This window comes from Babylonia areolata, chromosome 34, assembly GCF_041734735.1.
Source record: "Babylonia areolata isolate BAREFJ2019XMU chromosome 34, ASM4173473v1, whole genome shotgun sequence".
Taxonomy (NCBI): Eukaryota; Metazoa; Mollusca; class Gastropoda; order Neogastropoda; family Buccinidae; genus Babylonia; species Babylonia areolata.
This window is the reverse complement of record NC_134909.1, coordinates 18,791,338-18,805,874: the sequence shown is the minus strand read 5'-3', so window position 1 is coordinate 18,805,874 and position 14,537 is coordinate 18,791,338. Positions and strand designations below refer to the sequence as shown.

The 14,537-nt window shown below is 45.5% G+C and overlaps 1 protein-coding gene and 1 non-coding gene across 2 annotated transcripts; one reads left to right on the top strand and one right to left on the bottom strand.

Annotated features, from left to right (window-relative positions):
* Positions 1–500: 500 nt before the first annotated feature.
* On the bottom strand, positions 501–12,394 carry LOC143277569 (uncharacterized). Its single transcript, XM_076582448.1, has 5 exons — positions 12,368–12,394; positions 9,500–9,562; positions 7,359–7,386; positions 5,642–5,751; positions 501–1,301 (listed from the first exon to the last, which is right to left on the bottom strand). Exons 1-5 carry the CDS (start codon positions 12,392–12,394, stop codon positions 852–854), a joined length of 678 nt encoding a protein of 225 aa, XP_076438563.1. The 3' UTR covers positions 501–851.
* On the top strand, positions 3,160–3,243 carry Trnal-cag (transfer RNA leucine (anticodon CAG)). The gene has a single exon. It is a non-coding gene; the product is annotated as a tRNA-Leu (tRNA).
* Positions 12,395–14,537: the final 2,143 nt, after the last annotated feature.

The following is a 14,537-nucleotide window of genomic DNA, read 5'->3' as shown; positions in this document are numbered from 1 at the left end:
CGAAGCAGCAAGGAGTGCGAATCTACATCGAAGAAGATAGCAAAACGGCATCAAACTTTCATTGCGAAGTACACCGATGTTGTACATAGTGTAAATAAAGGTAATTTTTCATTTCATTTTCTTTGAGGTGGTAAAATCTGACGTCATAAGAGGTGTCCCTGGAAATCAGGCTTTGTCCCTGGTTTTTAAGTGTGTCCCTGGAACTTGAAAAGGGGGGTAGGCAGCACTGAACAAAGCATACTCATTGTGATGAGAATCTGTCTCAATTTTATCAAACTAACATGAATTATTTCACCTCCTCCCAGCTCTAAGAGACAAAGTAACACACACATAATATTTGATACAGTCATACACACACACATATGTACATATGTGCTTGCAAGACATCTCACTCATGTGCCCATCTGCTTGTGTGATAAAAAACATACACAGTCTATCACAAAAGATGGTTCAAATGTGCTGGTATGAACAGTCGTTATATTCACAACATTTACTGTCTTCGATGTACAAAACGACCCTAAACTTCATTTGGTACAAAATTCAGTGTGACTTAGTGTGCTCTGAGCGTAAATGATTGGCACAATTTATAGTCTTAAAAATGTGTCATCTTTTTTAGTCTAAAAATGTGTCGTTCCTTTATTTCACATAACATAACAAGTAAGTCTGAAATCTATTTAAAAAAAAAAAAAGACAAAGATATGGATGGTTAAAGTGCATGCTGATGATAGACAAACACTAGCATCAGTCTTTTTTTCTTTTTCCCCCCCTTCTCCAGTAAAGGAAAAGAAAAGCAGGACAACACGTTTATGTCGGAGGTCAAACAGAAGCTAGCGCATGAAAGTCAGCGGGTCTCACGCCTCCTCAGTAGTGACATTCTCGACCTCAAAGGTATCCACAGCCTCAGTGTTATTCTGTGGCTGAAGACCCTCCTCAGGTTCGATGTAGTTCTCCTGAAGCGAGTCCACCGCCCCAGTCATTGTGCTGGGCTCTCCTGGCGGCGGGGAACACACCAGGAACTCCTCGGGGGGAACGTCGTTGGGGTCATTGGAGGGAGGTCTGGGGATCATGCGACGTGGATCCTCAACAAGTTGGAGTGTCTCGAGGGGCGGGTATCGGACTTCATGGTTCATGGGCATGACGGGGGGTGTCAGGTGTCTCCTCAAAGCCTGCAGCTCTGAGGTGCGAGCGACAGGGGGCTTCATGGCAGGGTTGGCAGGCTGGTAGAAGTCCTGGATAAACTTGTCTTTCAGTTGGTCTTCCTGGTTTTCGAATGTGATCCTTTGTGGAAGAGGGGACATCGCCTATACACATAAAAAAAGAAGAACGCTTTGATTTTAGCTTCATAGGAAAATTGACATCTGTACACAGAAAGAAGAACAATTTGATTTTAGCTTTTTTAGAAAACTGACATCTGTACACAGAAAATTGAAGAACAATTTGATTTTAGCTTTATAGGTCCTGGTGTAAGTTGGTGATTCATGGTAAAAAGGTTGGCTAAGTTAAAATTTGGTGGTACATTTGATAATAGATATTGTAATTCAGTCAGTCAAGAGAAATATATGACTTCATGAGCCAGGTTTAAGTGATTCGGTCACAAACTATTGGAAATTAATGACTTCATGGTACACTGAAATAGCGATTCAGTTAGTAACTACATGGTTATGATAGTAATTACAGTGAAGATGAACTGACTGGAAAATTAATTCATGGGACAGGTAGCCATGATTTTATTAACAATACAGTAATCATAGATAAGTTGTTGGTTTTAACTGGTATAGGTATAGAATAGGGACAAAGTAGGCCTCGCGGCCTTTTTGATGTCCCTTCTTTTTCGTCAACATTGAGTAGTGTCTGCATTGCATGCGGTAATTTTCCTACGAGTAATTTAATCATCATATTCATACTTTTTTATCTTTACATTTATATCAGCGTCCAGAAGATTCTTGAATTGGTTAAGAGTTGGTGCTGTTTTGGTTATTTCTGTTAGTGGGTTCCACCATTTTATAACGCGGTTAGTAAAAGTGTATGTTTTGGCATTTAATCGAGTATGTTTTGGGTATATATCTTTGCTAGAGCTTCGTGTTTTTTCAACAGTGTTAAATTCAAAGAAATCTTCCACTCTTAGATCATCTAAATTGTTTATGATTTTGTATACTTGGATCATATCTCCCCTATATCGTCTATATTTCAGTAATGGAAGGTCCAGTTGCCTCAGCCTTTCTCCATAATCCATGTCTTTTAGTTCACTTAATAATTTTGTACCTCTTCTTTGCACCCTTTCTATTGATGCTAGCAATCCTTTCCAGTTTCGGTATCCCCATATAGTGTTACCATATTCCAAGTCTGGTCTTACCAAGGCTTTATATAGATAAAGGAAATTTTCTTTATCAAGGTAAGTAAACTGGATGGAAAACTAATGACTTCATGGAACGGGTGGTAGTTCCATAGTTCAGTCATACAGAGTTATATTTTAGTGAAACATTACTCCATGGATATGCAAAAGTCAGACACTAATCAATTTTCTTTCTTTTGACACAAACTGACCACATGAAAATATATCAAATACTTGTAGTAATTGTTGTAACTTGGTTTGGTTATTATATAAAACCAATACAAAAAGATGTAGTTCGCCATAAACTGGTTATTGTAGATCTTTTTAAAACAAAATCTGCCACAGAATGCATGTTGAAACGAGCTTCGAAACAAAATATTTTTTTTTAATAAATCAGAGGCCTAGCTGCTATTAAAATTAAAGTGTGCGGGTCTGATCATCACCAGCATGGCTACAAAATTTTAACAAGAAAACAGGATACGTATGCACGCTTGAGTACGCGCGTTGATTGAGATCATAGACATGAGAGATATTAGTGTCTATGTTGAGCGGTAGTTCGATCATTGATTAAAGTCGTGTGAATCACAATCACATCAGAAAGCAATTCTGGAAGAGTAAATCGTTTAAACTTGACAGTTTGTGGACTGAAGCGTCAAAGTTTTAAGATACTGAAGCTAGGTTTTAAACGCATTGGGTTTTGAAGCTTAGTTGATGAATGTTCTATAAAATACAATTTATGAAACAGCTACAGGTCATCGGAGAAACCAGTGCGCAGTTTCTTGATTGCTATGGGTATATATAAATTAGAGATACAAATAGAGTCAACTGTCAGGATGGCCGAGCGGTCCAAGGCGCTGCGTTCAGGTCGCAGTCTGGTTCTCCAGGCGTGGGTTCGAATCCCACTTCTGACAACTTTTTTTTTTCATTTCAAATAGATCCTGCTTGTTAGTAAATCATCTCTCACGTTCTTTTTTTAAATTTAAAAAAAAAAGAAAAAAAAAAAGAAGGCGAAAACAATCGTTCCCTTATAATTTTCATTTTCCTGTCAATGATTTTTATACCTATATATACACACATACATACAGTATATATATATATATATAGATAGATAGATAGATAGATAGATAGATATATCCGGAAAGAGGAGATTCGAAAGGCCCCATAACCTTTAAGAGCCGTCACTGACCGCCACTGATTAGGACAGTAACTTCATATCCCGGACTTAATCAACTGCCCGGCGTGTCCCGCAGAGCGGGGCTCGGCATAGTGTAGGAATTCAGGAGGGCACAATCTCGGGGACTCTCTTTCTGCCGCCTTAATCCTTCTATTCCCCTACTTGAGCCTTGGGTACCTCGTGTGAGAAAACTCGGAGTGAAGTGCTTTTCCCAAAGCTGACGCCGGGACACCGTGAAACCACTCAGTGCGCGGCATCTCAGTGATCAACGGTGAACATTGATAGAGATCACAACTAAACCCAAACGCCGCCATGCCGGGCGCCCTAAAATGGTGTCGGGCAACACTGAACAACAACTGTGACGATAATATTGATAATGATAATAATGATATTACTACAGTACTACTACTACTACTAACAACAACAGCAACACAAAATCGAATAAAAGCTTCATTTTTTTCTTTTCAAGTTCTTTTTTTCTTCTTCTAAGGATTGAAGGAAACAGCTCGGACCAGTTCGAAAGGCATTCAGACTCAAAGCAAGGGACACGAACTAAAGTGAAATAGCATTGTGACTCATGGTGGCCGCGAAATGGGTGCTTATATAAATTATATCCTAATACTGAATTACACAGACTGATCCATTAATGGTGAACATCAGTATCCGTGAACAATTATAGATTATTTAGGCTGCGAACAGATGCAAACAATGATTCCTCCCAGTCCCCCTAACACCCACCCACGTGGCACACCACTTCTCTCCGGCTCCCGCTCCCCCCGATCCCCCAAGCACACAGACGCACACACACACCATATCTCTCTCCTACCCCTAATCTCCCCCCGATCCCCCAAACACACAGACACACACACACACACACACACACACACACCATATCTCTCTCCTACCCCTAATCTCCCCGCTCCCCCCGATCCCCCAAGCACACAGACACACACACAAACACACACACACACACCCCATATCTCTCTCCTACCCCTAATCTCCCCGCTCCCCCCGATCCCCCAAGCACACAGACACACACACACACAGACACACACACACACCATATCTCTCTCCTACCCCTAATCTCCCCGCTCCCCCCGCTCCCCCAAGCACACAGACACACACACACACACACACCATATCTCTCTCCTACCCCTAATCTCCCCGCTCCCCCAAGCACACAGACACACACACACACACACACACACACAGACACACACACCATATCTCTCTCCTACCCCTAATCTCCCCGCTCCCCCCGCTCCCCCAAGCACACAGACACACACACACACACAGACACACACACACACCATATCTCTCTCCTACCCCTAATCTCCCCGCTCCCCCCGCTCCCCCAAGCACACAGACACACACACACACACACACCCCATATCTCTCTCCTACCCCTAATCTCCCCGCTCCCCCCGCTCCCCCAAGCACACACACACACACACACACACAGACACACACACACACCATATCTCTCTCCTACCCCTAATCTCCCCGCTCCCCCCGCTCCCCCAAGCACACAGACACACACACACACACACACACACACACACCATATCTCTCTCCTACCCCTAATCTCCCAAACACCCACTCACATACAGTATCTCTCTCCTCCCCCCCAATCCTTTGCTCAAACACACACACACATACCGCATCTCTCTCTGCCTCCTCAACAATCCCTCAAACACACCCCCACATTTCTCTCTTTCCCCTATCCTCCAACCCCCCACCCCAATCCCTCCTACACACACACACACCATATCTCTCTCCTCACCCCCGAATTCCCCAAACACACACACTGGCACACACACACACACACACACACACACACACACACACACACACATCTCTCTCCTCCTTCAACAACCTTAATCCCTCCAAAAACAAACATCCTCCACCCCCTTCCCCCCCCCCCCCCCCCCCCCACAGCGAATGACCACCCCCTATGTATGCCCCCCACCCCCATCCACTCCCACCTCCTCTCCCCCTCATCCCCTCCGACCCCTCCCTTTCCTCAGATCCTATCATCCTATCCATCCATCCATCCATCCATCCTTAGCGACAGACAAAAAGAGAGCTACAACACATAAAAAAAAGAAGAGATAATTATGCAGGCAGGTGGGTACCAGGGACTTCTTGAGTCTGCCGGCCAAAGCGTCCTCATTCTGCAGGGCTTTGGACTGAAGCTTGATGTGGGCGTCGTGAGAGCGGCTGGTGGGGTCCTTGATATTGTTGCCTGGCAAGAGGGGGTGTGGGGGGTCGGGTGTGGGGGGTCGCCGGGGTGTGGGTGGGTGGGTTGGGGGTTATGGGGGTAGTGGTTACAGAATTAATAAGTCGTGGGAGTAGTTTCGGTTTTCTATTGTTATTATTGGTTGTGTAGTATTTGGCTTCTAGTAGTAGTAGTAGTGGGAAGAGCAGAATAGAAGTGGTGGTAGTAGTAGCAGTAGTAGTAGTAGAAGAAGAAGTAGCAGTAGTTGTAGCAGTAGTAGTAGATGGGATGTAGAGATGGAGGCATCCACATCAATAGGAAGGGACGGGCGCAATTGCCGAGTGGTTAAAGCGTTGGACTGTCAATCTGAGGTCCCGGGTTCGAATCACGGTGACGGCGCCTGGTGGGTAAAGGGTGGAGATTTTTACGATCTCCCAGGTCAACATTTGTGCAGACCTGCTTAGTGCCTGAACCCCCTTCGTGTGTATACGCAAGCAGAAGATCAAATACGCACGTTAAAGATCCTGTAATCCATGTCAGCGTTCGGTGGGTTATGGAAACAAGACTGAACATACCCAGCATGCACACCCCCGAAAACGGAGTATGGCTGCCTACATGGCGGGGTAAAAACGGTCATACACGTAAAAGCCCACTCGTGTGCATACGAGTGAACGCAGAAGAAGAAGAAGAAGGAGAAGATAGGAAGGGATATGATTACATGTTTACACAGTAAAACAGACAGATACACAGGCAGCCAGCCAGGCTGGCATGGCAGACAGACAACCAGAACACGCAGACACACACACAGACAGGCAAACCAAAACATGCAGATACACAGCCAACGCGAAAGACAGACAGACAGACAGACAGCCAAACAGCCAGTCAAACAGACGACCAGGACACGCAGACAGACACACAGGTAGCCTGACACAGACACAGACACACAGACAGACAACCAGGACACACAGACAGACGTCTACACAGGCAGCCTGAGATACACACAGACAGACAGACAACCAGGACGCGCACAGACACACACACACAGACAGACAACCAGGACACGCGGGCAGGGCACACTGACAAGGGAGCCTAGTATGACAGACACAGACACAGACAGGGCAAGACATTCAGACCGAGTAAACAGACATTCACAGGGACACAGCCACATGACAGACACAGACACTGACACAAACAGACAGGGCAAGACATTCAGACCGAGTAAACAGACATTCACAGGGACACAGCCACATGACAGACACAGACACACACACAAACAGACAGGGCAAGACATTCAGACCGAGTAAACAGACATTCACAGGGACACAGCCACATGACAGACACAGACACTGACACAAACAGACAGGGCAAGACATTCAGACCGAGTAAACAGACATTCACAGGGACACAGCCAACACGAGACAAATAGTAAAACAGACAGACAGGCAGACACACAGACAGGCACACAGACAGACATGGCCGGTAGCGCAAAACCGGACTTCACCATGACACAACTAACCCGAGACAGATAGTACACACACACACACACACACACACACACACACACACACACACACACACACAAGGCAGCACACAGCCAGACCTGGCAGGTGACAAGGGCGGTCCCAAGTGCCCACGAACGTGCCCCAAGGGGATTCCCGCCGTCTGGGCACGCCGGGCAACAGGTGCCCGCGATCGTTGGCTCGGATGGTAGAGAAGCCCTCTCTCCTGGATGGGTACTGTGTGTGTGTGTGTGTGTGTGTGTGTGTGTGTGTGTGTGTGTGTGTGTGTGTGAGAGAGAGAGAGAGAGAGAGAGAGAGAGAGAGAACGAACGAACGAACGAACGATTCAAGTTATTCAATATATGGCCATCGCCCCATTTGAAGGGGTTAAACAAAAGAAAAGAAGATTTTCTACCTTATATAGTGTTATGAATTTTGTTAACATACAAACAACATACGAACAGATGACACACACACAGAGAGAAAGAGAGAGAGAGAGAGAAGAGGTTGAAAGAGACGTGTAAGTTTGCTATTTGTTTGTATTTGTATTTCTTTTTATCACAACAGATTTCTCTGTGTGAAATTCGGGCTGCTCTCTCCAGCGAGAGCGCGTCGCTACACTACAGCGCCACCCTTTTTTTTTTCTTTTTTTTTCCTGCGTGAAGTTTTATTTGTTTTTCCTATCGAAGTGGATTTTTCTACAGAATGTTGCCAGGAGCAAGCCTTTTGTTGCCGTGGGTTCTTTTACGTGCGCTAAGTGCATGTTGCACACGGGACCTCCGCAGTTTATCGTCTCATCCGAATGACTAGCGTCCAGCCGACCACCACTCAAGGTCTAGTGGAGGGGGAGAAAATATCGGCGGCTGAGCCGTGATTCGAACCAGCGCGCTCAGATTCTCTCGCTTCCTATGCGGACGCGTTACCTCTAGGCCATCACTCCACCTCTCCATGAATTGTAAAGGCCTATATGTCAGTGGAGTGGTGGGTCAGTGGAGTGGTGGGTCAGTGGAGTGGTGGGTCAGTGGAGTGGTGGGTCAGTGGAGTGGTGGGTCAGTGGAGTGGTGGGTCAATGGAGTGGTGGGTCAGTGGAGTGGTGGGTCAGTGGAGTGGTGGGTCAATGGAGTGGTGGGTCAGTGGAGTGGTGGGTCAGTGGAGTGGTGGGTGAGTGGAGTGGTGGGTGAGTGGAGTGGTGGGTCAATGGAGTGGTGGGTCAGTGGAGTGGTGGGTCAGTGGAGTGGTGGGTCAGTGGAGTGGTGGGTCAGTGGAGTGGTGGGTCAGTGGAGTGGTGGGTCAGTGGAGTGGTGGGTCAGTGGAGTGGTGGCCTCGTGGTAACGCGTCCCCTCAGGAAGCCAGAGATTCTGAAGGCACAGGATCGAATCCCACATTCGACGGGCTGCAATAGCCGAGTGGTTAAAGCGTTGGACTTTCAATCTGAGGGTCCCGGGTTCGAATCACGGTGACGGCGCCTGGTGGGTGAAGGGTGGAGATTTTTACGATCTCCCAGGTCAACACATGTGCAGACCTGCTAGTGCCTGAACCCCCTTCGTGTGTATATGCAAGCAGAAGATCAAATGCGGACGTTAAAGATCCTGTAATCCATGTCAGCGTTCGGTGGGTTATGGAAACAAGAACATACCCAGCATGCACACCCCTGAAAAAGGAGTATGGCTGCCTACATGGCGGGGTAAAAACGGCCATACACGTAAAAGCCCACTCGTGTGCATACGAGTGAACGTGGGGGTTGCAGCCCTCGAACGAAGAAGGAGAAGAAGAAGAAGAAGAAGAATCCCACACTCGTCAGAACTATTTTCTTCCCCTGCACAAGACCTTGAGTGGTGGTCTGGACGCCAGTCATTCGGTGTTCGGATGAGACGATAAAACCCGAGGTCCGGCCCAAGTGCAGCATGCATCTAGCGCATATCCACGAACCCACGGCAACGAAAGAATTGTCCCTGACAAAATTATGTGTCAAAATCCACTTCGATTGTAGGGGTGGCGCTTCACTGTGGCGATGTGCTGTCCATGGGGAGAGAAGCCCGAATTTCACACAGAGAAATCTGTTTTGAAATCGAGTCATGCAATACAATAAATAATAACAATACTCACAAAGCGCCTCGTCCATTATTCTAGGGGCACACACATTCATTCGAACTCTATCTGCACACTCACACACACACACACACACACACACACACACACACACACACACACACACACACACAGAGAGAGAGAGAGAGAGAGAGAGAGAGAGAGAGAGAGAGATAACAGAGACTTACCTTTCCTTTTTCTTTTGGTAATTCCCAGCTCAGCATTCGCTTGGTGTCGTACGCCTGGTCATACTGATATCACACACAAGATTGGGGTCATGACATCTTCATTCCAAATTATAATCATAAAGTAAGAACATTTATTAGCAGATTGCAAACAATGAGCAAAACATGATCTACAACATTGTGTGTGTGTGTGTGTGTGTGTGTGTGTGGTGTGTGTGTGTGCGCGCGCGCGCGGTCGTGCGTGAAATGTGGAGAGAGAGAGAGAGGCAGACTAAGAGACAGACAGACAGCCAGAGACAGAAACAGATTGAGAGGGACAGACAGGATGACAGAGAGAGAGAGAGGAGAGACAGAGAGAGATGGGGAAGAGAACAGAGAAAGATCAAGAGACAGAGTGAGCGGGCGAGCCAGGGAACGAGAGATAAAGAGAGAGAGGGGGAGAGAGAGGGGGAGAGAGAGGGGGAGTGAGAGACACAGAGAAGGAGAGAGACCGAGAGAGACGGGGAAGGGAGAGAGAGAGAGAGAGAGAGACGGACAGCCAGAGAGAGACTGATAGAGAGATGGACAGACAGACAGTGAGGGAGGGTGGGACACAGAGAGAGACAGAGACAGAAGGAGAGAGACAGGGAGAGGGGGATGGAGAGAGAGGCGGATAGACAGAGAGAGAGAGAGAGAGAGAGACAGACAGACAAATAGATAGGGAGTGAGAGTGGGGACGGTAGGGAGGGACAGAGAGAAAGAGAGAGGGAGAGAGCGAGAGAGAGAGGCAGACAGACAGACAGACAGAGAGAGTGAGTAAGGAAGCGAGGGACACAGGCAGAGAATCTGAGAGAGAGAGAGAGGGGGAGAGAGAGAAGGGGGGGGGGAGGGGCAACAGATAAACGGGCAGATAGACTGAGAAGGGAGGGAGGGACACAGAGAGAATGAGGCAGAGAGAGAGAGAGAGAGAGGGGGGGGGGGGCAACAGATAAACGGGCAGATAGACTGAGGAAGGGAGGGAGGGACACAAAGAGAATGAGGCAGAGAGAGGGGGGGGGGGGGGCAGACAGACAAGCAAACAGACAGAGGGGGAAGGGAGGGGGGGACACGGGACACAGAGAGAGAGAGAGAGAGAGAGGGCCAACAGATAAACGGACAGATAGACTGAGGAAGGGAGGGAGGGACACAAAGAGAATGAGGCAGAGAGAGGGGGGGGGGGGGCAGACAGACAAGCAAACAGACAGAGGGGGAAGGGAGGGGGGGACACGGGACACAGAGAGAGAGAGAGAGAGAGGGCCAACAGATAAACGGACAGATAGAGTGAGGAAGGGAGGGAGGGACACAAAGAGAATGAGAGAGAGAGAGAGAGGGGGGGGGGGGCAGACAGACAAGCAAACAGACAGAGGGGGGAGGGAGGGGGGACACGGGACACAGAGAGAGAGAGAGAGAGGGCCAACAGATAAACAGACAGATAGAGTGAGGAAGGGAGGGAGGGACACAGGCAGAGAATTTGAGAGAGAGAGAGAGAGAGGGTGGGGGGGGGGGGGGGCAGACAGACAAACAGACAGTGAGAGGGGGGAGGGAGGGTGGGACACGGAACAGAAAGAGAGAGAGAGAGAGAGAGAGAGAGAGAGAGAGAGAGACAGAGACAGAGACAGAGACAGAGAGACAGAGAGAGACAGAGACAGAGAGAAGCTAATGACAAAATGAGAACCGATCAACTAACAGTGACTCCCCCACCCCCACCCCCCCCGCCCCCTTTCCTTTTGCTTGATATTTGATTTATTATATTTTTGAAGACCCCATCACAATCCCATATGATATGATTCCTTTTGCATCATTATTATTATTAGAGGAAAACGCATGTAAGTTCTTTACTTTAGATCTGGCGCAATAATACACAGTAGCGGTAGATCTACATGCTCCGGCGCCCATTTTGGCTGCTTTCTTGATAGCTTACAAACGCTGCACACATACATGTGCCTACATTCGTGAACATGTTTTGTGGCTCTTCTCTGGGGAAAGTTAGGTATAGGTATAGGTATAGAATAGGGACGAAGTAGGCCTCGCGGCCTTTTTGATGTCCCTTCTTTTTCGTCAACATTGAGTAGTGTCTGCATTGCATGCGTTAATTTTCCTACGAGTAATTTAATCATGATATTCATACTTTTTTTTATCTTTACATTTATATCAGCGTCCAGAAGATTCTTGAATTGGTTAAGAGTTGGTGCTGTTTTTGGTTAGTTCTGTTAGTGGGTTCCACCATTTTATAACGCGGTTAGAAAAAGTGTATGTTTTGGCATTTAATCGAGTATGTTTTGGGTATATATCTTGGGTATATAAGTTGGGCGTAAATGTGATGTGTGTGTGTGTGTGTGTGTGTGTGTGTGTGAGGTGAACGCTGGGAATATACAGCGTGCATGTAGGCCCTATTTCCCATTTGCCTGGATAGCGATTCGTACTGCTTCTGTGTACAATTTTTCAACGATTTTTTTTCCTTGCTTACAATGGTTACATAATAGCGCACGTATTCAAATAAAGGGAAATCTAAAAACGACTCAAATTCAAATTAAATCTAAGCAACATATTACGTTACGGAATAATCCTTAATTACTACTAGTAGTAGTAGTAGTAACGATAGGGGCTAATTTCTTTGACCTCTCGGTTCTTTTACGCCACTTCTTGTTACATAATTTCTCACTGATTTGCTTTAAATGCCTACTCTAATAAATCCTACTCATCAAAATCTTGAAAACTCTGTTGTATTTCAGGATCACTGTCGAGCAGATTTTTTTTTAACTTGTTAAAACTTTGTGCACTTTTGTCTTTCATTTCGATACGATTTCCATTGTAGAACTGCAATTTAATACTAATAGCCAGTCTTTATCTCACTTGGTTGGCACTGAAGTTGATGCTCATGGTGAGTTTGATCTGGTAGAGCCTATGTCCTGGAGATCACACAGGTCAGTTCGATCGCTGCTTGACAGAACAGCAAAAACCACTGTTGCCATGGAGATAGGAAATGGAATCATTCTGCACTTAATCATCAGTTGCCATCTGATTCGTCAATAATAAATGATGATAATAATAATGATAAGAAGAATAAGAAGAATGATAATGATAACAAGGTAATAACCGATTTTAGCGTCCTAAAGTTTCGTTTGGTTTTCAGTTGGGGCACAAGAGAAATGACTTGTTGCGTGTAATCGACCCTTCTAATAAAGAATTAGGCACAATACGATACAAAATAACCCGTTACATAAACCCGAACCGACACTTGTTGGTCCATGTCATTGCGTCGACAGCTCATTGCGTGGACAGGATGTGTAGAGGATGTAGTCTGGGTATAGATACAGGATACTGTGTAGAGGATGTAGTCTGGATATACAGGATGTAGTTTAGAGGATATAGTCAGGGTATAGATACAGGATGTAGTTTAGAGGATGCAGTCTGGCTATAGATACAGGATGTAGTTTAGAGGATGTAGTCTAAGTATAGATACAGGATGTTGTGTAGAGGATGTGGTCAATAATGAAGGACGTTTGTCGCCATTCTGCGATGAGCTGTCGACGCAATGAGCTGTCGACGCAATGAGCTGTCGACTTTACGGGTACCTCCCCAAGCCGCCATGTTTAAAAAAAAAATTACTGATTTACCTTTCGTTGTTTGCGGGCCCAAAACGGAAAGAGCAAGAATTGCCGCTAGAATAACCCTGGATTTAGGACGTTGAAATAGGATTTTACTTGATTAATAGTATATATGTGTGTTCTTCTGTTTAACGTTTTTCCACTTTGAGTGATATTGGACCAAAAAACAAACACCCCCACCCCCACCCCCGGTGGCAGAATGGTTAAAACCCTCATCTGCCAATACAGAATCCTTGATGGTCTGGGTTCGAATCCCGCTCTCGCCATTTCTCCCAAGTTTGACTGTAAAATCAAACTGAGCATCTGGTCATTTCAAAGGACACGATCAACCCGAGGTCCTGTGTGTGCAGCACGCATTTGACACTTGAAGAACCCATGGCAACAAACAGTGTTGTCCTCTGGCCAAATTCTGTAAAAGAAATCAGCTCTGACAGGAAACACAAATATATATGCATGCACCACTCATTGCCTGACGTTGGGTTCTGCTGCTGGTCAGGTATCTGCCTAGCAGATGTGGTGTAGCGTATATGGATTTGTCCGAACGCACTTGGCGCACTGAGAAAGATCCTATGACAACGAGAGTGATGTCCTCTGGCACAGTTCTATGGAAGAAATCAATTTTGACAGGTACATTGACATATACATGCACTCAAGGCCTGCCTACGCGCGTTGTTGGGTTATGCTGCTGGCCAGGCATCTGCCTAGCAGTTGTGGTGTAGCGTATATGGATTTGTCCAAATGCAGTGACGCCTCCTTGAGCAACTGATGAAACTGAAACTGAAATTTTCATCCCCTACTCAACCAAACTAACTTTCCCTCTCATCACACGTGAAGAAACCTTGTGTAAACCATCAGTTTCAGTTTCAGTAGCTCAAGGAGGCATCACTGCGTTCGGACAAATCCATATACGCTACACCACATCTGCCAAACAGATGCCTGACCAGCAGCGTAACCCAACGCGCTTAGTCAGGCCTTGAGAAAAAAAGAGAAGATAAATACATTTAAAAAAAAGAACTACTACTACTAATAATAATATGTATAAGGCGCAAAAACTTGATGAAGTCAACTATAAGCGTACAATTTAAAAAAAAAAAAAAAAAAAAAAAAAAAATATATATATATATATATATATATATATGTAACTAAATAATAATAATATAAATTTTTTTTAATAAATAAAATAAAATAAAATAATTAATTAATTAATAAATAATAATAATAATAATAAATAAATAAATAAATAAAATAAATAAATAAATAAGACAACAATGATGATAAATAAGCAAATAAATGTAAAAAAAACCGCAGACACACATTCACACATACACACACATATCCATAACAGATATGCACCAAACATCAGTGTAAACCATCAGCTCCACCCAAGCTGTCCCTACTACCGAGGTATTTCCACA

What these genes read in the sequence shown, in the direction of transcription:
- LOC143277569 (XM_076582448.1), bottom strand. Translation starts at nt 12,394, where the DNA reads ATGAGCATCAACTTCAGTGCCAACCAA. An exon ending in TACCAAAAGAAAAAGGAAAG is followed by an intron (nt 7,387 to 9,499) that starts GTAAGTCTCTGT and finishes CGGCGTGCCCAG; the next exon opens with ACGGCGGGAATCCCCTTGGG. An exon ending in AATCCCCTTGGGGCACGTTC is followed by an intron (nt 5,752 to 7,358) that starts GTGGGCACTTGG and finishes CCCTCTTGCCAG; the next exon opens with GCAACAATATCAAGGACCCC.